The sequence below is a fragment of the Rhincodon typus genome, chromosome 15 (genome assembly GCF_021869965.1).
Source record: "Rhincodon typus isolate 14 chromosome 15, sRhiTyp1.1, whole genome shotgun sequence".
In the NCBI taxonomy this organism is placed as follows: Eukaryota; Metazoa; Chordata; class Chondrichthyes; order Orectolobiformes; family Rhincodontidae; genus Rhincodon; species Rhincodon typus.
The window spans coordinates 16,947,810-16,971,882 of NC_063346.1; the positions used below are offsets into that span (position 1 = coordinate 16,947,810).

The following is a 24,073-nucleotide window of genomic DNA, read 5'->3' on the forward strand; positions in this document are numbered from 1 at the left end:
TTGGGGGGTGGGGTGGTGTGGAGTCGGGAGGCTGGGTGTGGAAGGACGAGGAGGAGATGATGAAATATGAGAGTAAGCTGGCTAGTAATATAAAAGGAGACTGCAAGAGTTTTTTTTAAGATATCTAAAAAGTAAGAAAGAGCTAAAAGTGGACATCGGTCTGCTGGAAAATGAGGTTGGGGAAGGAAGAATGAGAAATAAAGAATTGGTGGAGGAAGTGAATACATGCTTTGCATTAGTTTTCACAGTGAAAGACACCACAACTTCAAGAGAGTCAGGGACAGAAGTGAGTGTAGTGGCCATCACTAACAAGAAGGTGCTGAGGAAGATGAAATGTCTGAAGATGGATAAGTCACCTGGGCCAGATGGACTACGACCCAGAGTTCTGAAGGAGAGCTAAAGAGATTGTAAAGGCATTGGTGGTAATTTTTCAGGAAGTACTGGAGTCAAGGAGGTTACCAGAGGACTGGAACATGGCAAATCTAACACCCCTATTTAAGAAGGGAAGGAGGCAGAAGGCTAGAAGCTATTAGCTAGTTAGCCTGACCTCCATCATTGGTAAGGTTTTAGAGTTCATTATTAGGGTTGAGATTGCAGAGTATGTGGAAGTGCATGGTAAAATAGAACTGAGTCCGAATGAGTTTGTCAAAGGGAGGTTATGCCTGACAAATCTGTCAGAACTCTTGAAGAGGCAATGAGCAAGTGAGACAAAGGAGAGGCAGTGAACATGATCTATTTGGATTTCCAGAATGATTTGACAAGGTACTGCACAAGATGCTGCTAAATAAGAAAACAGCCCATGGTATTAGGAGCAAAGTACTGGCATAGATAAAGGATTGGCTGACTGATAGAAGGCAGAAAGTGGGGATAAAGGGGTCTTTTTCAGAATGGCAGTCAGTCACTAGTGGAGTTCTGCAGGGGTCTGTGTTTTGACCACAACTATACATGTCATACATTAACAATCTGGACGAAGGAACTGAGGGTATTGTTGTTACATTTGCAGATGACACAAAGATTTTTGGAGAGAGGTAGTGTTAAGGAAGTGGGGAGGCTGCAGAAGGACTTGGACAGGCTAGAAGAGTGGGCAAAGAAGGTGCTGAGGAAGCAGATGGAATACAATGTTGGAAATGGGAGACTATGCATTTTGCTAGGAAGATTAGAGACTCAGACAATTTTCTAAATGGAGAAGCGCTTCAAAAATCTTAAGCACAAAGGGTCTTAGGAGTTTTGGTTCAGGATTCTCTGAACATTAACATGGAGGTTCAGTTGGCAGTTAGGAAGGTAAATGCATTTATTTACATACATGAATGTTAGCATTCATTTCAAAAGGGCTGGAAAACAAGAGCAGAGATGAACTGCCAATGCTGTATGAGGCTCTGGTCAGACTGCATTTGGAATATTGTAAGCAGTTTTGGGCCCTGTATCTAGGGAAGGATATGCTGGCATTGGAGGAGGTCCAGAGGAGGTTCACAAAAATCATCCTGGGGATGAAGGGCTTGTCATATGAGGAGTGGTTGAGGACCCTAGGTCTGTACTCAATGGAGTTTAGAAGGATGAGGGAGGGACCTGAATGAAACTTACAGAATACTGAGAGGCCTAGATAGAGTGGACATGGAGAAGATACTTCCACTAGTAGGAGAGACTAGGGCCCAAGGGTACAGCCTAATAGTGACGGGATGATCCTTTAGAACTGAGATGAGGAGGAATTTCTTCAGACAGAGTGTGGTTAATCTGTAGAAATCATTGCTGCAAAGTGCTGTGGAGGCAGTCGCTGAGTGTATTCAAGACAGAAATAGATCAGTTCTTGATTGGTAAGAGGATCAATGGTTATGGGGTGAACACAGGCAAATGGGGTTGAGAAACATATCAGCCATGATTGAATGTTGGAACAGACACGATGGGCTAATTGGTCTAATTCAGCTCCTATATTGCATGGGCTTATATTTCAGTAAATGACTACCATGTTAACTTTTTACATAAAAACTGATCTGAGAAGCCAGATTTCATTTTGGGTTCTGAGAAGAGTCATATCAGACTTGAAAAGTTCACACTGTTTTTCTCTCTACAGATGCTGCCAGATCTGGTACATTTTCCAGCACTTTCTAGGACCTAATTTTGTCCAGGAGTCTGAGATCATAACATGTATTGAGCTGTATTGATATTTAAATGTAATTTAACCAACAAAGACACTTACCAGGATCAAAAAATACCACAGCTTTGAGGCAAGCAAATTCATTCTCATCTATCTGGAGGTCATGAAATGGTTTCACCAGCTCATCCAGAATCCTGTTTGCAACACGCATAATTTCTAATTCTGGGCAGTGCCTGGGAATGATGTAATCATTTCCTGTTGAAAAGGATGGATTTTATTAGCATTGTACCTCCAGTTCACAAACTGATATAATTGAACCTAATCAAGCATATCTGAAAACCATTTAAAAACAGTCAACGTAGAGTTTATATTTATAAATGCAAATATTCTAGTTTGCATCAAACATAATAATCTACCCAATGTTTGGGAAATGTTAGGAAGCATTATTAATCATAAATAGAAATGTAAGAGGAGCATGCAGGCAGGGCCGAGAGGAGCATTGACAAACCATTGTTTTTTAGCATGTACTAATAGTGACTTTGTCAAAGTGACACTTGAAGTTTATAATCTTCTGCATGGAGCAATATACTAAACAATTGTACTTTTCATAAAATATACTTATTGCAGATATTTAAAAAATGTTCTCCATTTGGTGGCACAGTGGTCATGTCACAAGAGTAATAATCAAGAGCCCAACTGAATGAGTGGGGACATGACCTGAATCCCACCATGGCAGATGGTGAACTTTGAATTCATTGAAATTTGTAATTAAAATCTCACCTAATTGTGACCTTGTGACCTTTATTGACTGTCAGAAAATCCCAATTTTTTCAATAATGCCTTTTAGGGAAGGAAGTCTGCCACTCTTACCTGGTCTGGCCTACATGTGACTCCAGACTCATTGCTATACAATTGGCTCTTAATTGCTCTCTGAAATGGTGGAGTTTTATCAAAATGCTAAAATTCTACAGAAAGGAACGAAACCAGATGAATCACCAGGCAGTGATCAAGGTACCAGAAATGAGAATGACAAACCTAGCACTGTTGACATTACATTGTCCTCCTCACCAACAGCTTGGGCTTGGGCCAAGATTGGCCGAACTATCCTACAGACTAATCAAGAAACAGCCCAGTGCAGTCATGGTCAGAGAATGTTAACTTACAATATCCCAGATACCACCATCACCTAGAATTGGTATGTCCTGATCAACTGGCATATCAGACCCAACAGAGATTGCAGAACAGTGGTATACAGTCAGCAGAGATTTTCTCCAGGCAGCCTCAACATTCACTCCAGATCTGATGAGGTCTCATGGCAACCAGTCAAACATGGGCAAGGGAACCTGCTGCCGATTATGACCTACTACATCTCCTCAGTAGATGAATCAGTGCTCCTCCATGCTGAAGCCACTTGAACGTAACACTGAGAATGGTAAGGGCACAGAAGGTATTCTGGATGAAGGATTTCAACATCCATCACCAAGAGTGGCTCTGTAGCATCACCATTGGCAGGATTATTTCTGTACCAAACAGCTGAAGCAAACCAAAGCTTACCTACAAAGAACAAATAGTAAAAGTTTATAAAGCTTCATGGTCAGCTGAGCCTTCCTTAAAGTGGACTTTCAAGTTATAGTGTTAGAAAAGAACTGTGGAAATGTTTCACGTGTATTCAAAGAGTGGAATGAAGCTTATACTTCTGAGAAGGAGTTTTGCTTTCTCTGAATAGGACGTGGTGTAAATTTGTGCTGTAACAAAATTTTGTCCTCTCAAACTCTCTAAAAATCAAAGAATAAAAAACTAAACTTGCACCAACACATGATGCCTTTCTAAACTAAAAGCCTTTTGCCTCTACGCGATCTGTATCTCTCTATTCGATGTCTATACATATGTCTGTCAAGGCAGCCTCTTAAAATGTTTCTATTGTATCTGCTTCTACCACTTCCTCTGGCAGTGCATTCCAGGGATTTACCATGATCTGTGTAAAAAGCCTGCCTCTCACATGTCCTTTAAACTTTCCCCTTTTTACTTGAAACCTAAGTCCCCTAGTAATTGATATTTCTATCCTAAGAAAAAGATTCTTGACTGTCCATTCTATCTGTGACTCTCATTATTTTGTAAACTTCTATCAGGTTGTTCCTCAGCCTCCAATGTTCAAATCAACACAAACCAAGTTTGTCCAATCCTACATCAAAGCTAATACTCTTGTGATAGTGTAAACTTCAGAACTTTAATAACTTTTCACAGATTGAAAGAATTAACAAAGATAAACTGGTACACATGAATGGATCAGCAATGACTTTACCTGGAATAAATCGAAATGAACTTGTTATTAACTGGTACCTGTGGGACCAGGAGTGTGCCAGTCAATCAATTATTCTGGTTGATCAAGTCGTCCACATAATCAATGTAAAACAACCATAAGTAATAGAAATGTAATGCATGGTCTATATACATCACTGTTATACTTTCTCTACAGCATAAATCACATAAATAATAATGCAACTTTGCCTTAAATAAAATTTACTGTCAGAGACCCTTCTCACTCACACCGTCAGCTGACCACTTGGGCATTGTGGAGATTGCAATAATACAGTAAACTTCTGGTATTTGAAGTATATAGTTTTTGCCTGCTTATTGAGAATGCCAGTTCATAAAGAGCTGGCTAAAGCATAGTTTGCTGTATTAGCTGACAAGAACAGACTTATACAAGAGATTGAAAGCAATTAGCCATGTGTGGGAGAAGAAGGAGTTGAAGATTATTCTGTCAATTGCTTGATAAGTGGCTGCCTCGTTCCACAAGGAAAACTGATTGCCCTGCAGAAGAATTTAAGGAGTTAATCACAGGAGAGCTATGATTTCAGAGAGTTAAGGTTAAATGTAACAAGGAATATTTCCCGTTAGGAAGGCAAGCTGCAAACTTAATGGTTTCAGAGGAGTAGTCAATGATTTGGATGAAAGCATTCTGAAGAATCATCAATAATGTCACAACATAGGCTTGAAGGACAAAAATACAATATAAGAATCAAACACCACAACTGTCCTTCAGCAGAACTTCAAAGAACAACATGACACAAGGATCAAACCCTTGACATCCAGCGCCAGATGCTGTTGGTTGGAATCGTAGCTAAATTCCACCATTAATCGTGTAATAGCCAAGTTGAGTTGTGAAGCTTAATGTGCTTACTTGAGGGTCTTAGTTTGGTTCCTACATGCAATAAAGTTTTAAATCATTGCTTCAGTACTTGATTGTCTGTAACATTTCTTAACTAGTAGCCAAATTAAAGGTAGCTTTACCCACAACACCTTCTAAACCAGGCAACATCTGGCAAACTTTTTCCGTACCCTCTCTAAAGCCTTCACGTCTGTCCAGTAGTGTGGTGACCAGAACTGTACACCATATTCCAAACGTGGCCTAACTAAAGTTCTATAAACTGCAACACAACTGATCGATTTTTATACTCTATGCCTCGACCAATGAAGGCAAGCATGCCATATGAATTCAAAATCATCTTATCCACTTCTGTTGCCATTTTCAGGCAATTGTGAATCTGTAAGCCTAGATCCCTCTGTATGTTGATGCTGCTATTTACTGTATATTTCTCTCTTGCATTAGATCTTCCGTAATGCATCACCTTGCAGTTTGTCCAGATTAAATTCCATCTGCCATTTCTCCGCCCAAGTCTCTATCCTATCCACATTCTGCCATATCCTCTGGCAATCCTCCTGACTATCTGCAGCTCTCCCAATCTTTGTGTTCTCTGCAAACTTACTAATCAGGCCACCTACATTCTCCTCCAAATCATTTATATATTGCAAACAACAGGGGCCCCAGCACTATTCCTCATGAAATACCACTAATCATAGATTTCCAGTCAGAAAAACACCCTTCCACCATTATTCTCTGATTTCTATGACTAAGCCAGTTCTATAACCATCTTACCAGCTCACCACAGATTCTATATGACTTCACCTTCTGTACCAGTCTACCATGAGGGACTTTGTCAGAGGTCTTGCTAAAGTTCACAAAGACAACATCCACTGCCCTGCAGTCAAGTTTCTGAGACACGACCTCACCCACACAAAGCCATACTGCCTATCACTAATACGTCCGTATTTTTCCAAATGTGAGTAAATCATGTCTCTAAGAATCCTCTCCAATAGTTTCCCTGCCACTGATGTAAGACCCACCGGTCTGTAAATTCTTGGATTATCCCTATTGTCCTTCTTAAACAAAGGAACAATGTTGGCTATTCTCTTGTCTTCCGGGACCTCTCCTATGACTAAAGAGGATAAAAAGATTTTGTCCTTTACCTCCCTTAGTATTCTGGGATGGATTTCATCAGATCCTGGGGACTTGTCTACCTTTATACTTTTCAAAACACTCAACAAGTACTCCTTTTTTATATCAGTAAGCACTAGAATATCAAAATATCCCTCTCTAGACTCAACATCTACCATGTCCTTCTCCTTTGTGAATACCAATGCAAGGTGTTCATTAAGTACCTCACCCACTTCCTCTGGTTCCATGCATAAATTCCTTCCTTTGTCCTTGAATGAACCTTCCCCTTCCCCAGCTACCTTCCTGCTACTTATGTATGCATAAACGTATTGGGATTTTGCATAATCCTGTTTGCTAAGGATATTTCATGGCCCATTTTACCCCTCCTAATCCCTTGTTTAAGTTCTTTTCTGTTTTCTTTCTGTTCTTCAAGTGCTCTGTCTGTCTTCCGTTCCCTAAACCTTATGTACGCCTTCTTTTTCTTTTTGAGCAAGCTCGCAATTTCTCTTGTTATTCAATGTTACTGAATCTCACCATTATTATCATTCATTTTCACAGAAACATGCGATCCCCTGATAGGCAATGCCCCCCCAGCAGTATCCAAAACAGTATATTTGTTAAGGAGGGGGATAGCAACAGGGTCTCCTGCATTGACTGCCTGCCCCTCCTAGTGGTTACCCATCTTTTTGCCTGAATCTTGGATGTGACCACATCTCTAAAACTCCTGTCTATGACTCTTTTTGCCTCCTGCATGCTCTTAAGTATGTCCAACTGCTCCAATAGATCCATGCGATCTGACAGGTGCTGCAATTGGACACACTTCCTGCAGATGTAGTTGTCAGGCACATTCAAGCTGTCTCTGATTTCCCTCAGTCCTCAGGAGAAGCAGACTACCTCGCTGACTGGCATTTTTACATTCTAGCAACTATTTAATTAAAAATAAATTTCTATTAAATTAATTTACAGCTAATTAGATGACCCCTCGAGTTAGATTCTCACTTAAAAATACTTAATACACTATTCTGTAAACAACATTGATATTTTGCAAATGGTTAAACTGCATAATTGTTTTTTTAACTCATTCATGAATAGTTGACAGCTAATTAAGCACCTCTTTACAATGCCTTAAAACATCACTGTGATTACTGGCAAAATGAAATAATGGACTAAAAAACACAGAGAAGCTGCCATATTTGGGATAGTGATGTGAGGTTTCCAATTAAAGGGTTAACCCTAATTATTTATCCTTGAGTTGCAACATAGGCGAACTGAAAAAAATTGCGCCTATTCTGTTAGATTGATATTTTCAAAATGTTACAAGCACAATGGCATACACACTGTCAGGGTTAAGACCTCAGTTTTTTGTGTGGTAGGATAAGGTCTAGTCATAGTATAGATAAATCAGTGGAGGTACATCAGTGAAGGCAGTTAGAAGTTACAGTTCATTAAATGTTCCTTTCAGCTGTTTTCTTAAGTTCTCATGTTGTAGGGAAAAGAAGACATCTTGACAATGCACTTAGGTATTCTTAAATTTTAATAAACAGTAAGTCAAAGCAGCTTGAAAATTGTTAAGCCTCTTGCGATATTAAATAAGACAATTCTTACCTAACAAGAGGATGTCCTTGTAAGGTATTGAACGTTTAGCCAGACCCAGCAGCAAGTGCTCCCCTGCATGAGCTCTAAGCAATGCAACCTATAGAAATAAATGGTGATAAGATCATAGGAATACAAGTATTCCATTCAGCACCTTGAGTCTATTCTGATGTTGTATCCAATCTGTATTGCAACTTAATTTACTCCACATCATTCCATATCCTTCAATACTGTTGTCTTCCTAGCTGATGTTATTACTGGACAAGTCAGATCCCAGACTGAAATTTGGCTTGATAGCCATATTTTGTTTTGTTTTATTTATCAAGTTGGTCTTTCACTGTAACATAAACACACAATGTTGCAGATTTAGTTTCAACAATAGAACATAATTTTATTATGTAAAAGAAAAGATGAAACATGGAAAAATACAAGCTATTTAGATAAACGCCATTTGACAGATTTTGAAGCGTAAAAATTAATATTCCATCCATCCAGATACCGTCCTTTTACAGTACTCAATTACCAAAGAAAGTCCCTTTATTTATCAAATTTATAGGTTTGATGTAACTGTTGCTTTCAATTCCTGGTCTTGAGAATTTGATATTCTGTTTCTTCAGCATTAACACAAATGAGCTTCAATTTTCTCAGCTTCAAATAACCTCTTCAGGATTGTAACCAAACACTTCTGGTCTGGAACTTTCAAACTGTAACTCTTATAATGACATAACCTATTTCCTAAATTTTCTGAATTCCTTTCTCTAGGAGAAATACATCCAATTTCAACCAGTATGTCTGTGAACTGAAATCAAAAAAAAAACTTTTTAAACTATGGTTGTTGATCCTAAGCAAAAAAAGTCAAACACAGCTCCTTCTAATTGAAAGAAAGTTAATGCTTTTCAGTATTTGCTCTGTCTGTTTTTCCCAATACCAACAAATTTACATGAATACTTAAAGGATTCATTTTTCAAAATAGTTTAAAGAAAATCCATGGCTCCAGAAATACTGACAAGTTAATTGTTAAACATACACCCCCTACCATAGACTAACCAAAACTCAAAACTCAAACTCTAAAATAAATGATATTAATGTATATACAAATTATATTCAAATATCCATGAATTGTAAGCCTTATATCAAAATACCCACACCAACTAATAAAAATATATTGATCTTAATTTTGACTCATCCGATGGATACAATATTCACAAACGTTTAGGAGAGATGTTGCCAGATTTCCACTTCCTTTTTAATGAATAAGTGCTTTCTGATTTCATGTTCAAATAGTCAAGTTCAATTTTAAGGTTTGCTCCTCATCCTTTGTTTCACCAATACAAGAAATTGCTTCCTTGGATTGACACTATTGAATCCTTTTATTATGTCAATCCTATCATAATCAAAGAAATGCAAGGCAACGTCATGCAACTGTCTCATTATTTAAGCCTTTGAACTCCAGCAGCAGTTTTGTGAATCTATATTGTATCTCCTCCACGATCAGTTGTATCCATTGCTCAAAACTGAAATGTCTCTCAGTAAGGCTGTAAACAACTGAAACATCACTTCCTTCAGTTTATATTACAGTCCTTTGTGGCAAATGCTGGCTGTCCATTGGCTTTCTTGACGATACTTTGTGCTTGTACTTTTATTGATTTCTTCACTAGGATATGCAACACCACTCACTCTGATATCATTTTTAGCCCCTTGTCCATCATTAAGAACAGATTTTGATTTATTTTCCCAAGATCCCAAGTGGATGATCCCACATTAACTCCAGCTGTCAGTTTTGCTTACTTGCCTGAGTTTTCTGTATCCTTTGTACCATCCTACTCCTATCTTCACAGCTTACTCCATACTTCCTAACTTCGAGTCAGCTGATGGAGGATCTATTCCAATCACACATCCTACTATCAAAATGTTTAACAGCAATCTCTTTATCAAGTTATTATTTAGCATGTAGACAATCATTAGATGCATAGCTTAAAACATTTTCAAGGTACCACTCAAGAATTTACACAAAATATCCTGTATTATCTGTCTTATGAATAATACTAAGTTTAATGACTGTGCTTATTTAATGTGAGAGATGAACTGGGATGGTATAGTGCATTTACTCTGAATTCAACACACTACCCAGCTGGGTAGCACAAGGAAAGTGTATCTGTGAATTTTTAACAAGAGTAATTTGCTTTCTAGTTGTCATGCCTTTCACTGACCTGGTCGTCCAGTAGCAATTCACAGAATGCTGGGATAGATTTTGCCCATTCGACTAAAACAAGCAGTTGCTGTTTCATGGATTCACTAACATCATTGATCGTTGCGATCTTCTTCATTGCAATATCAGCATGATGAACAGGATTGAAACCAGATATCTACCAACAGAAAAACAGAATCATTCAATTACTTGAATTTGAAGAGACACATGAGTAGCTGATAAATTTTTATTCATCGTGTATGAATTTGGTGTCCACGGTTTTATACCTGCAATAAACTTAGTGAGTTCATAACTTTAGCCAGACCACTGAAGTGAGGTGTCAAGAATAAAAAGGGCATTTCTATGATATTAGGAAGAGTTAAATAGGTCAGGTCACTGGTGAGCTCTAATTGGCAGGGAACATTTTTATTTACAGATCAAAATAAAACTGAATTTGAGCCAAAGAATGCCGACAGTTTAATATTATTGTCCACATGGAATCAAGTTCAGGAGCCCCACTGCTGTCCTATTACTGTTGATTACACTCTTATATCGAAAGGGCTTTTTGACTCTAGTTAAACCAGTAATCTTCTAGAGATACATATATTTAAATGATTAAATCAGGCAAGAAGTGGAAGAATCTGTAACCAGGTTAATGGTCAATTAGGTATGTAATGAACAGAAATGCAGCATGATAAGGAATCTTTAATAGCTACAATCTTTGGTTTGAGAAAGCAGCTTATCACCACTTTCTCGAGGGCAACTAGGGATAGGTGATCAAGGTTGGCCCAACCAGCAATGCACACCCCAAGAATAAACAAAAAAACTTTTTAAAGGATTTCTTTACTGTTGTCCTGTGCTATGTTAGAGAATGTGTGCATGGAGAGATTGAGAGAAGCTGGAAAAAGACTAAATGATTCAGCAGAACTGCAAGGAAAGGTTGTTAGGAAGAAATTGAGGAGATAGCTAGGTAATATAATGCAATGAAGCAATTAAAGTCAGTTATTGTCTTGTAGAGGCAACTGTTGTTATTTTAAGATATTAAGCAACATTTATGTTCACATGAACCTAACAACAAGCATCCCAAAGCAATCTGAGCTGCTAATGACAGCCATTATTCACTCCTTCCAGCAAAAGAAATGATGGAGATATCTGAGAATGATAGTGCTGAACCACTAATAAAGTAAAGACACAAGATTTCTCAGTTCAGCATTTCATTCTTATTGTTGGTGAGCTGGAACACAAGACATGTGTTATGTACATCATAATTAAATCCCAAATTGATAGAATGGATGAAAGTGCCAACTTTGGACAGAATTTGCCTCCCCAGGACTGTGTGAAATATCTTCCTTATTTTGGCAATTAATTGTTGCATTTGATGATTGATATTTTTCCAAATGACTTTTTCATTTCATATCTCCATTAAATCCTAAATAAATATCCTAATCACTCTCTCATAATACGTTCATATTTAAACTTTTACTGTAAAGGGTATAAAGGACATTAGATGACACATAATGGGGATGAAAGGATAGCTGAAAGTAAAAGAGTAGTTATTGTTAGATGCCATGAATCTCTGCAAGGGCTGATTACTGAAGGGTAGAAATTGAATACCACGGCAGATTCCTTCTGTAATGGAAATGGATGATAAAGTGCAAAAGGAAATTACCCAAAATTAGCTGGGAGTTGTTCATTTGACAATAATCTCAAGACAATACAGAACCATTGCATTACTTTACAGTATTGTACAGTTACATATACTTCTGCATCAGTCGAACCTCTTCTCTCATCACATGATTTACTCTGTGCCTTTCACCTTTATGACTATTATACTTTCTATCAAACTCTCACTTTGTTAAAAATATTGCCACTTCAGCAATCCACTCTGATGGGTTACTGGTGATTAAATAACTCAATGGCTATCACAATCCTTAGAGCACTGTAACTGCTTATAAAAACAAATACAACTCAAGAGATAGATATATCACAATTTTAAGTGTCTGACTAAAAGGAAATATATGATACCTAGGTGCCCTGATGTGTTTCACAGTTTTTTTAAATTACTGGAAGGGGAGTAATTGAAATTCCTGCTGCAAGGAAAGCAGCCGATGAAATGCAAATAGAAACTGCCCCCGAAATTAGCTGGAAGGTGTAATTTGACAGGACGCACAAGATAATACAGAGTTGCATTGCAGATGATGTATTTTTAGTAGCATTGGATGACAATAGGAGAATTCCCTTTCTCTTATTCAAGAAGTACAGTGGTTCAATGGTTAGCATTGCTGCCTCATAGCTTCAGGGACCCAGGTCTGGTTCCAGCCTCAAGAGACTGTCTGTGTCGAGTTTGCACATTTTTCTGCATGGGTTTCCTCCCACAGTCCAAAGATGTGCAGGTTAGGGTTGGTGATGATCAATGGCTCATAGTGTGCAGGCGAGGTGGATTAGCCATTGCAAATACAGGGTTACAGGGATGGGGTTGGGTCTAGGGGAGATGCTCTTTAGCGGGTTGGTGTGGGCTGGATGGGCCAAATGGCTTGTTCCACATGGTGGGGATTCTATTCTATGATAGTATTTTTGTAGTCACTGTTATAAAGTAGGAAAGACTGGGCTTAATTTTGTCTGGAAGGCAAGAGTGCATGCACAAACTCAGCTGGGCCACTTATACTTAAGTGCTGAGTTCAGAGAGGCCCAGTGGATTGGCCAGGAGAAATACAGGGTTATAGGGATAGGGTGGAGGGGTGAGTCTGGGTGGGACGCTCTTTGGAGAGTTGGTGTGGATTTGTTGGGCCAAATGGCCTGTTTCCACATTGTTGGGATGCTATGGAGGCCCCACTTTGGCTATTCAAGGGCCTTAACTTGCAATGTAGGTGTGACAAACTGATGGAATAGATGGAAACACTCTTGAAGGCCAGAAAAGTTCCATTGAATAGTTGTGACCTAACCTGCCTTGGCACTGGCCTACCCCCATTCCCTCCTGGCATTGAGTTCTGATGCCAGCGGCCGCCTTTTACTGAGTGGGTCTAGCAAGTCAAGAAATTTCCCAACTCAAGCTGCCACCGCGGTAGCCAAAATCAGACTCACAGTATTCAACTTATACACAGCAAGCCTTCCTTCTGATCCCACTCTCAGAGCTGCAATGTGATAATAGCTCAATAAGTTGTTTCTTAGAGATGTTGATTGAGGGTTAAGAATTAACCAGGATGCTAGGATAAATCCCCTGCTCATCTGGAAGATAATTTCATGGGAACGGCCTTTGTTTAACACTGCATCTGAAAGGCAGCACCTCTGATAGTGCATCACTCCAATGCAGGACTGAAGGATTATCATCTTTGATATTTGTTCTCAAATCCCTGGAATGGATTTGAACCCAAATCCTTCTGGCTCTGAGGTAAGATTACAAATTGACATACCTGATGAAAACACATGACCTAATTAATTTTGTCAAACGCACTAAGCCAACTATTTTTCAGGGCATTACAGTATTGAAAATAATTGTTCACTTACTTTTTTTAGTCGATTAAAAATTTGCAAGATATCATTAAACAGTTTTGACTACCAATACTTTTAACTTATTTTGGTGAAGTTACCTGCCTAGCCATTGTTTCTGCTTGGATCAGTGTAGCAATGGACAGAGAGCCAATATCTTCATAGCTGGTCCTGCGAATGCTGATTCTGTCCCTTTCATTCTGTACAGCTTCGCAAAATATAAAATTAAACGTTAAATCACCTGTATCCAATGCTGTAAATTTAACTTATACATTTATCCCTGAAACCTTTTGTTTCCAGTGATTTAGTAACAAGAATTAACTTTCATTTGCATAGCACCTTTTATGATCTCAAGAAATCCCAAATTATTTTACATCCGTGGAAGTTTTGAAGTGGAGTCACTGTTGTATAAAACATAACGATCGGTTTTCACATAAACTCCCCACCAATCCTATTGGAATAGGAGACTAGTTGATATATTTTCAGTAGTATTAGATCGCAGTAGGAGAGTTCTCTTGCTGTTCTTCAAATAGAGCCAGCACTTCAGTTCAATATCTTATCCAAAGCTTTTGCTGAATGATTGCAGCCATACATTTTTTTAAAGGTGAGGATGAGGGCATCATTGGCTGGGCAAAAATGTATTGCCCATCTGTTGGAGGCTGAGGGATGACCTTATAGAGATTGAGAAAATCATGGGGGAGGGATGGGCATGGATAGGGTGAATAGCCGAGGTCATTTACCCAGGGGAGTCCAAAGCTAGAGGGCATAGGTTTAAGGTGAGAGGGGAAAGATTTATAAAGGACCCAAGTGGTAACTTTTTCAGGCAGAGGGTGGTGCATGTTTGAAATGAGCTGCCAGAGGTAGTGGTGGAGGCTGGTACAATTACAACATTTAAAAGGCATCTGGATGGGTATATGAATAGGAAGGGTTTAGAGGGATAGGGGCCAAATGTTGGCAAATGGGGTTAGATTAATTTAGGATATCTAGTCGGCATGGATTAGTTGGACTGAGTGGTCTGTTTCTGTGCTGTACAGCTCTTTGGCTCTATCCTTAATTGCTCTTGAGAAAATGGTGGCCAGCCTTCCTGAATCACTGCTGTTCTTGGGAGACAGTTTGCAGCAGCTTGATACAACTGGAGTGGCTTACTCGACCATTTCAGAATCAACCACACTGCTGTGCGTTTGGAGCCAGATATGTGCCAAACAAGGATGGCAGATTTTCTCCCCTAAAAGACATTCGTAAAACAGATGGGCTTTTAGATAGTGGTTTCATGCTCACCATTAGACTGGCATTTTATTTCAAATTTATAAATTAATTTCCACCAACCGCACAGTGGGATTTAAAATCATATTTGTGGAACATTAGCCTGGGTTCTAGATTATTAGTCTGGTGACATTGCCACAAAGCAACCATTTCCCCGAACCGTACTGAAATGTCAGCCTGGGTAGAATCATAGATTCCCTACAGTGTGGAAACAGGCCATTTGGCCCATCAAGTCTACATCGACCCTCCGAAGAGCATCGTACCCAGACTCACACCCTGTGACCCTGCATTTCCCATGGCTAATCCACCTAGCCTGCACATCTTTGGATTGTGGGAGGAAACCGCAGCACCCAGAGGAAACCCATAGACACGGGGAGAATGTGTAAATTCCACACAGATAGAGTGGAACCAAACCCAGGTCCCTGGCAAAATGAGGCAGCAGTACTAACCACTGTGCTACCCTTAGGGCTCTCAAATATCTGTGATGTACCTTGAAGTCATAAATTTTAAGAATGTCATCAGTGCTTCCCTGGGTAGCATCCTGTTTTCTGAGTCATAAATTTATGGGTTCAATCTCACTCAAAAACATTAAACACGTAAACCAGGCCAACACTCCCATGGCTGTACCGAAGGAGTGCAGCACTGTTGAAGGGGCTCATTTTTATATAAAGCCTTAAAACAATGCCCCATCTGCCCTCATAATTAGATGCAGAGATTCCACAGCATTGCTTTGAAGAAGAACAGGGGAGTTTTCCATGGTGTTCCAACCAATATATATCACTCAATCAATATCATAAGAATAAGTTATCCAATCATTATTACATTCCCGTTTGTGAGATCTTGTTTTGTTGCTGCATCTCCTCCATTAGGACATTAAGTACACTTCAAAAGTGTCTTCTTTGTTGTAAAGCTCTTTGAGATGTTCTTGGACAATATAGGATGCTTTATAATTACACATAGACCTGCCTCTGAGTTAGAAAGAAACAAGATGGAAACACAAACATTTAATTAGCACTTTTCACTGAATCAAGACTCCACCGAGCATTGAATTTAATGCCCTTACAGCCATGGTTTGGAGGCACTGGGTATTTAACAGGGCAGGAGGCTGGTGTTTGACCCTAAATCCTCCCACGTCCGTCCAACCAAGACTGATGCTCATTGAAGCGCAGAAGTGGGCAGTAGTTAATACCTACTCCAGGGCCTCAAACTGCTGGTATTCAGCTTAGGCTGGGAGTTGAGGAGGGGATGCATGTGTGTGGCTGGGGTGGTCTTTCATTCAAAGGCACTCAGAGCCCAATAGCGGGACATGGGACCCACTTCCTAAAAACCCTGTCCTACCCTTACTCACCTATGACCTGATTCCATCATTGGACCCCTTTCCCTGTTGGACCATTACCAGCGTTAGCCACCATTTCTGGTGGTGCCAACAGCAATGGAGTGATGCTTGCTTCTCATTGGTTAACAGCTTTTGGAAGAAGGATTTTAAACTCAGGTTACTAAATCCGGTCAAATTGGGAGTTAAAAGTTTGATAGGCTCTTCATTCTAGTGGGCCTTCTCCAAAGGAGATGACTGGGGTTCCAGTTGGTTCTCCATAAGCTGACAAGACCTACATCACCAACATCAAACCCTGCTTCTAGTAACCCATATACCAACACTATTTTTGTTAAGATAATGAATCAAAAATCATGGGCAACATGCTTTCACACAGCACCCTTGGGAGGTTAAATTTCTAAAAGCATGCAATTTCCAATTTTGGCCCTTTTGTTTGTTGGGTAGTTCTGCATTACATGCATTTACCAGCAGATGGCAACCTTCTGAAACATATTGCTAATTATACTTCTTAACAACTCCAGTTGCTGTGGAAAGAACTGAATTTATCTGTCAAATAAAGATGAGTCACATTAAACATTTTGTGTACTTGATTTATTCATTGCATTTTTTATGGTTTAAGTGAAATTAATTTCAATGTTAATGCACAAGCTTCATGTACAAAGCAATAGCAGTAGTGTACCTTACAATGGGGAAATGTACTTGCTCTCATAATATCAAACTCGTACTTTAAAAGCATCTAACAGACAAAGAAAGCTTCCTCCCTTTTTGGCATATCTTGATGGAGGCATATACCAAATGGTTTTCAAATTACTAATGAATCGGTAAATCTCAAAACTGCAGGTTTGCAGAATCTGTACCCAATATTTTTCAGGGTGGCCAAACTTTTCCGTATTTTAAGGGATTCTGCCTTATTTTGAGTGTTTGTCCTGTGTGCCATTTGCAGATGCCATACGTCCCTTCATTTCTAAGGCAGCCTGTGGCGCTCTGAGCCTGGGAGTCTCTTCTTGCCTTCTTTGCTTCGTTCTATGTGCGTATATTTGTGCATTGGACATTGGCCCCCAGGGGGAGTAATGGTCACCAGAAAACTCCTGACATCTGACAGTGATTGCACTGCCACACTTGTATGGTCATTCCTTCCCTACCCCATGTTTTTATGCTCACCGTCATAGTCACCCTCACATCTACTCCCGCCTCACCTCCACCAAGATCCCAATCAGAGGGAAAAAAACAATTGCAAAAAGCGGTGATAGTAGGAACTGCCGATGCTGGAGAATCTGAGATAACAAGGTGTCGAGTTGAATGAACGCAGCAGGCCTTTCTTCTGACTCTTCTGATTTCAGATTCTTCCGAAGAAGGGTCCAGACCTGAAATGTCAGCTTTCCAGCTCCTCTGATGCTGCTTGGCCTGCTGTGTTCATCCAGCTCCACACCTTGTTATCTCAGATTCTCCAGCATCAGCAGTTCCTACTATCTCAGGATGGACATTAGGTTTTGTTGTGCCAAGATTTTACCTGCAAAATAGATGCAATGAAGCCCAACCTCTGGAAAAACATCATGACCTCTCCCTTTGAGAATATTTGCAAACTGAAACTTGGTGCATCATTTTTCAGGCACCTGGAACAGTTGCCTATGACAGATGTAAGGCCACGTGCAGGGGCTAAATGAAGGTAATGCTGAGTGCTCAAAGATAGAAGACAAACATCAGAAGATATCAAGTGACAAAAAGCTAAAAAGCTAGTGGTAGTAAAAATGTAAACTCAGTAGGTTTGGCAGCGTCTGTGGAGAGAATTCAGAGTTAGCTTTTTGAGTATGATATGACTCTCCTTTGGAGATTGTATGCAAAAACTCTTTTGCATGCAATAAGTACAGAATAATGGCTGTCGGAGCTGGTCCTATGAAAAGCACCCATTTACTGTGAGGTACATTCTACAACAAAGGCTGAATCAAAACTATTTTGAAAGCTGTATTTCCATCTTTTATCCCTGGCTGCTGATTTTTTTAAAAAATGTGTCATTGGCAAGGGTGGCTGCCCTGAGCCAATGGATAGAGAAATTAGTACATATGCAATCTCTGAAGAAGCAAGTTTTGTAGATACCACTGTATCTCAATCTCAAGATAGTCAGGTTTATTGAGAGCAGCAGTAAAAGGGTATTGAATCCTTCACTCTTCTTGACAAGAGCTTATGAAGTGCAAGAAAGATATTTGGCAAATATTTAATGTTGATAGTTTTAAAATCAAATCTTCATATTTATATATATCTACGGAAAGGACCTTAACATTTTGAATTGTTTTGAAGCAGAAAGAGGGTAACTTCTGTCGAAATAAAAATTGGGAGGAATGTAAAGCAGCCTGTTAATTTATTGTCACTCATTTGACATAATCATACAAAATCAAGATCTACCCAAATGGTGAGCAAGGTCATGAAGAAATGCAAACCTGCTGATGGCTTTGTGACTAAATGTATATCTCTATGTAGCAAGCACCAAGCTACACAGATCGGAAAGAAAAAAAACAGAAATTGCTGGAGAAACTCAGCAGGTCTGGCAGTGTCTTGGAGAGAAAGCAGAATTCTGAAGAAGTGTCACTGTTACCAAAACACTAAATCTGCTTTCTCTCCTCAGATGCTGAGTTTCTTCAGCAATTTCTGTTTATGTTTCAGATCTTCAGTATCTGCAGATCTTTGATTTGTAGACAGCTGAGATGGTTGGCTTTGATCCTCAGTTTGTGCTGATTTTATCCCAGCTCTTCAAGCAGAACTGACCTCAACATTTGGAGCTGGGAAGAGAAAATAGACCTGAGTTCTGTTACGCAAGGGCTTCAGGATCCTGGATCAATGATGCCACAGACCTACTCCTCACTGGGCCTAAATAGCACAGTGTGGGCAGACAGGAGAACCACACAGAGAGCTAAGCATAAGTTTACACACCAGCCACGTGCATATTAGAAACATGTGCAGAGAAGCACATGGAGTAGACTAACTAGCATTTGGTGGTACAGTTTATGGAATAGAATTTGAATAACGTGAGATTAGACCCTGGTATATCTTTGAATGTCATGTATTGCAGCATTCAGTTTTTATAAGTAATAAACAGTGCAATAAAGAAGTCCAAACCTTAAGACAGTTCCTGACCTTGCCTTCTCCTTTACCAATCATGAACACAAGTTCATAGATGTGGCCATAAAACCACACAACGAAACAGGTTCCCTGCTCTTGATTGCTATCCAATGATTTGTGCCAGGCACCACATCAAGCATGGATATTAAGTAGGAAGAAAGGTTTATTTGGTTGGTCAAATGCTCCCTTTGTATACCCTGCCCATACCTCTTGTCCAAGCCTGCATGAAGACTTGGGTAACAAGGCAGAGATCCACCATGCCACTGAAAAGCTATCCCAGTCCTCAAGCACATGACAGGAAAAGAGCTGCAAGAGATTCCAAAACTATTACATTAGATACTGACAAGCTTAACTTCTGTATTTTCATTACATTTATTTTTCTTTGTTCTTGATGTCTAACTGCAAGGGGTTTCACCATAGTGCACAGTTTACCTCATCTGAAATTCTGAGGTTGTTGCAGTAAGGAAGCAAGAGGGATCATATTTTCTCGGATAACGAGAGGCACTGAATTTTCAACTTGCTGAAAGTTCATACCAGGAATTTGAAGATGCATTCCTCACAATCTTCAATGCACAAAGCACAATTTCTGGAGTGCTGAGATTTCCCCATGATTTCCAACATGCCATCTATGTAAAGTTTACGCCAATATATGAACAGTATGGTAACTGCAATATATCAAATTGTGCAACTGTGATTCAATGCCACAATAAACAATCTAACAATACAAAGAGGTAATGACAAATATTAAATAGATTTTGCTGAGTTTATTGACACAACTGCCTTTGACAGATATATTTTTGTTCATTTCTGTAACTGCTTTTCCTTCGTTCAGTTTTCTTGTTCCAATTCATGGAATCATAGAATTAAAGAACGTATACAAGACAAAAGGAGGTTGTTCAGCCTACTATGTCCAAATGAAACTTTCTGCAAGAACAGCTCAACTAATCCCATTCTTCTCCTTTCTCCCCATGGTCCTGCACTTTATGTTTTCTCCTTAGATAATTATTCAACTCTCTTTTGAAAGCCACGATTGAATGTGCCTCCACCACTTTTTCAGTACATTTCAGTTCCTAACCACTAGCTGTGTAAAATAAGATTTTCTCATTTTGCCATCACTGTCACACCTCTGTCCAAAGACCCATAAATTGCTATTTGACATTATCTCGTTCATATGTTCTAAGTGAGAGCTAAATGGTATCAGTGCGATTACAATACTCTTAATTCAAACAAGAGAGCTAACTAAATGATTAATTGTGGAACCTTCATTAGGTAGACAATATAATTGTATAAAGTCTATGACACTCAGGTGTTTTCTTTTACTCATTCATGGGATGTGAGTGTCACTGGCCAGTCCAGCATTTATTATCCATCCCTAATTGCCCACAAAGAGTCAACCACTTTGCTGTGGGTCTGGAGTCACAGGTAAGGATGACAGTTTCCCTCCCTAAAGGACATTAGTGAACCTGATGGGCTTTTCCTGACAATCAACAATAGTCATCATTGAACTGTAAATTCAAATTTCACCATCTGCCATGGTGGGATTTGAACCTGGGTGCCCACAACATTACCTGAATCTCTAGATTAACAATCCAGCAATAGTGCCATTAGGTTGTCACCTTGTCTTGTTTGCATAGTGCCCAGTCATGATAAGGTTAGCTGACAAAAGATTGCAGAAACACAGAATTTTTGGGAACCGTAGTCGGCTATTCAGGCCCATTGTGCCAATACCAGTCTTTTAATAGATCTGTCAAATTTAGAGCCACACCTTTGCTTTTCTTCAAAGCACTGCAATGTAACCACTTCACAAGTGAAACATTTACTAATCACTGTGGGCACTTTTGGGTGCAGGATGGATATGTAAGGAAGATTAAAGGTAGCATTTGTAATATACAAATTAAGCAGGTGTGAGATTTAAATAGTAGTTTATAGGATTATTGAAATCTTATTTTTAAAACAAAACAATCTTAGAAAATAAGAAATTATCATGCTTTTAATGATTTTTGGACAGCAGTCAGGAAAATAATCTACCTGTATGGTACCTGGCCCTATTTACTGGAGTATGAAATTTACATAGATCTGACTGGAGAATGCAACTGAACAGTCAAATGCCATTACCTTCCTTTCTCATCCCAGCTCTGAAGCACTTCTTGAGCCTGCAGTATCTGCACTGGTTTCTCTTGTCCTTGTCAACCACACACTGCCTGCTAAACCTTTGGAGAGGAAAGATAATATTGATTATTTCACTCGTTGATATGGCCTATTAATTATACTCTCTTTCACCATTTTCAAAATGTAAGGAGAAGTTTTCAAATACATCTCAGAAAGCCCAGTGTGCCTTGTACAATATGAGAAATAAAGTCTAGAACGCCACTGAGAAAGAAGAAGCATTGGGAAGAAAAACATTGAATGATTTCAAGGGCTAACAGGACTGACCCTCCAATCAGTGCCATGTATTCCTCTGAAATTAGAATAAGAGACAGGATGTGTGGGACCCTGAACCCCACAGTCTCATCATTGGCTGGATTCAAGTAGCTAGACCTATGTGATATGTAGCTGCATCTATGTGGGGGTCGGTCTCAGACAGTGGTACACAGAAGAAGGGGAGTTACTTGAGGCCAGAGTCGGGTGGATGATGTGGAGGTAAGCAGCTCACGCAGTGGCGTTGCATAACCTGAAGTATCAGTGTGCGATAGCTTGATGGAAAATGAGTCAGGTAGTGATGTGAAATCTGGGGGTGACCTGTCTATTGTGAATCTAGGATGTGTGTCAAGTGTGAGCCACTGGAAAACAGTGCTAGGGGGACCTGCTGGGAGGTAGCAACTGAAGCAACATGTGCCATCGATAATGACTCCTGGAAACCTGACCAACTTAGACCCCAACGTGGGTGACACACCACATGCTTGGATCTATTGGAAGTCAACAATACAGGTAAGAGGCTGAGAAGGTTTTCTCAAGCAGATGCTAGATATCGCCCCAATCCATACCATTTGCCCAGACTGGTGATACAAGAAAAGAATGCAGCTGCTAGTGAACATACAAGCCATACAATTGAACCTATTAATCACACAATGGCTTAGCAAGTGGTCACTGTGTGCTATTTGTCGTAGACAGAGTCACAAACTGCATTACACATTAGGAAAATGTAATGGAATCTCCAGCATCTGGTAGGGATGGTGAGGGAGAGCCATGGGGACAGTTGAATGGATCCTCTCTGGAAGAAAAGGGTGTCTTTGGTAGAAGGACGCCTCATAGGAGGAAGAAGCAGATCGACAAGGGGCTCCTTGATATAATATTGACCCTAGGTTTCATTCATATAAATACTTCCTTGTTTAGCTTTAATTTCCCTTCATGTTTGTAATATCCTGATTCAAGTGGAAAAAATTCCTTGCTTCATGACCTTTAAGTCTTCCCTGTTTTCAAATCTCATGTTACACAAGCATGCCAGAGTCGATCAGAACACCACAGGGAAAGCCCAGATTCCTCAAACTGATCATTACCTAATTACAGCAAAGATCCCACTCCTGACACTGCCTATGTTTATAGTGTAGTACAGTGGCTCAGTGGTTAGCCCTGCTGTCTCACAGCACTAGGGACCTGAGTTCAATTCCACCATCAGGTGACTGTCTGTGGGCCTGTGTCTGTGTGGGTTTTGTCCCACAGTCCAAAGATATGCAGGCTAGGTGGATTGGCCAAGCTAAATTGCCCATAGTGTTCAGATATGCCTCAATTAGTGGGGTTAAAGGGGGATAGGTCTGGGTGGGATTCTCTGAGGGCCAGCGTGCTCTTGTTGGGCCAAAGGTCCTGTTCCCACATTGTAGGGATTCTATCATCTATGACTGGATGGACATTTGGTGTATAATACAGGGAAATGTGATGTTATTCACTTTTTTCATAAGAACAGAAAACCAGAATATTTTTAAAAGTTGAAATTTTCAAAGTTAAGATTTTTAAAATCATTGATGTTCAGAGAATGGGATTTTCATGCAAGAAATGTAGGAAGTTAACTTGCAGGTACAGCAAGCGATTAGGAAGGCAAAGGGCATATTGGCCTTTATCAAATGGGGAATACAGGAATAAAAATGTCTTTCTACATTTGTGTAAAGTTTCAATGAGATTAAAATGGAGTACTGTGTGATGTTTATTGGAGGTATAGCAAAGCCAGACTACATTGTTTCCTGAGGCAAGAGGGTTGTCAGATAATGGGAGGATGAGTAAACAGGTCCCATGTTTTCTGGTGTTTTTAAAAAGTGAGAAGTGTTTTAATTGAGACATAGAATGTTCTGAAGAGACTTAATATGAAAAAGGCTGAGAGGTTATTTTTGCCGGTTGGGATACCTAGAACAAGGGGATGTAATTTTAGGATAAGGGGCCAATCGTTTAGAAATGAGATGAGACCATTGATTCAGCTGCAGAATTAGGAATCTTTGGAATGCCACAGAGGGCTGTGAATACACCATTTCTGAATATGTTTAAGGCTGGGAAAGATAGATCGTTGGTCTCTGGAGGAATCAAGCTATATGGGGAAAAGGCAGGAAACCCAAGACAATCCATAATCATTGAATAAAGAAGCATACATTAGTGGTTGAATGGTCTACTCCTCTAGCTTTTGTGTTCTTATCCATCACAATTATTGTTAGTTTTACTTTATGGGATTCAAACTTTGGCTTCTCAATTATTTGTCCAATAATATAACCACTACAACACTGTACCAATGAAGGAAAGAAT

The 24,073-nt window shown here is 39.6% G+C and overlaps 1 protein-coding gene across 2 annotated transcripts in view; it reads right to left on the reverse strand.

The window, feature by feature from the left end:
* Window positions 1–24,073, reverse strand: part of LOC109912496 (hepatocyte nuclear factor 4-beta-like) — a 43,868-nt gene that overhangs the window by 14,757 nt on the left and 5,038 nt on the right. For both annotated transcript variants that reach the window (XM_048605820.1, XM_048605819.1), the window contains exons 2-6: window positions 21,464–21,558; window positions 13,740–13,846; window positions 10,175–10,330; window positions 7,977–8,064; window positions 2,195–2,347 (exon numbers count right to left, since the gene is read on the reverse strand). In XM_048605820.1, coding sequence (XP_048461777.1) covers window positions 2,195–2,347; window positions 7,977–8,064; window positions 10,175–10,330; window positions 13,740–13,846; window positions 21,464–21,558 — 599 coding nt within the window. The remainder of the gene's footprint in view (window positions 1–2,194; window positions 2,348–7,976; window positions 8,065–10,174; window positions 10,331–13,739; window positions 13,847–21,463; window positions 21,559–24,073) is intronic.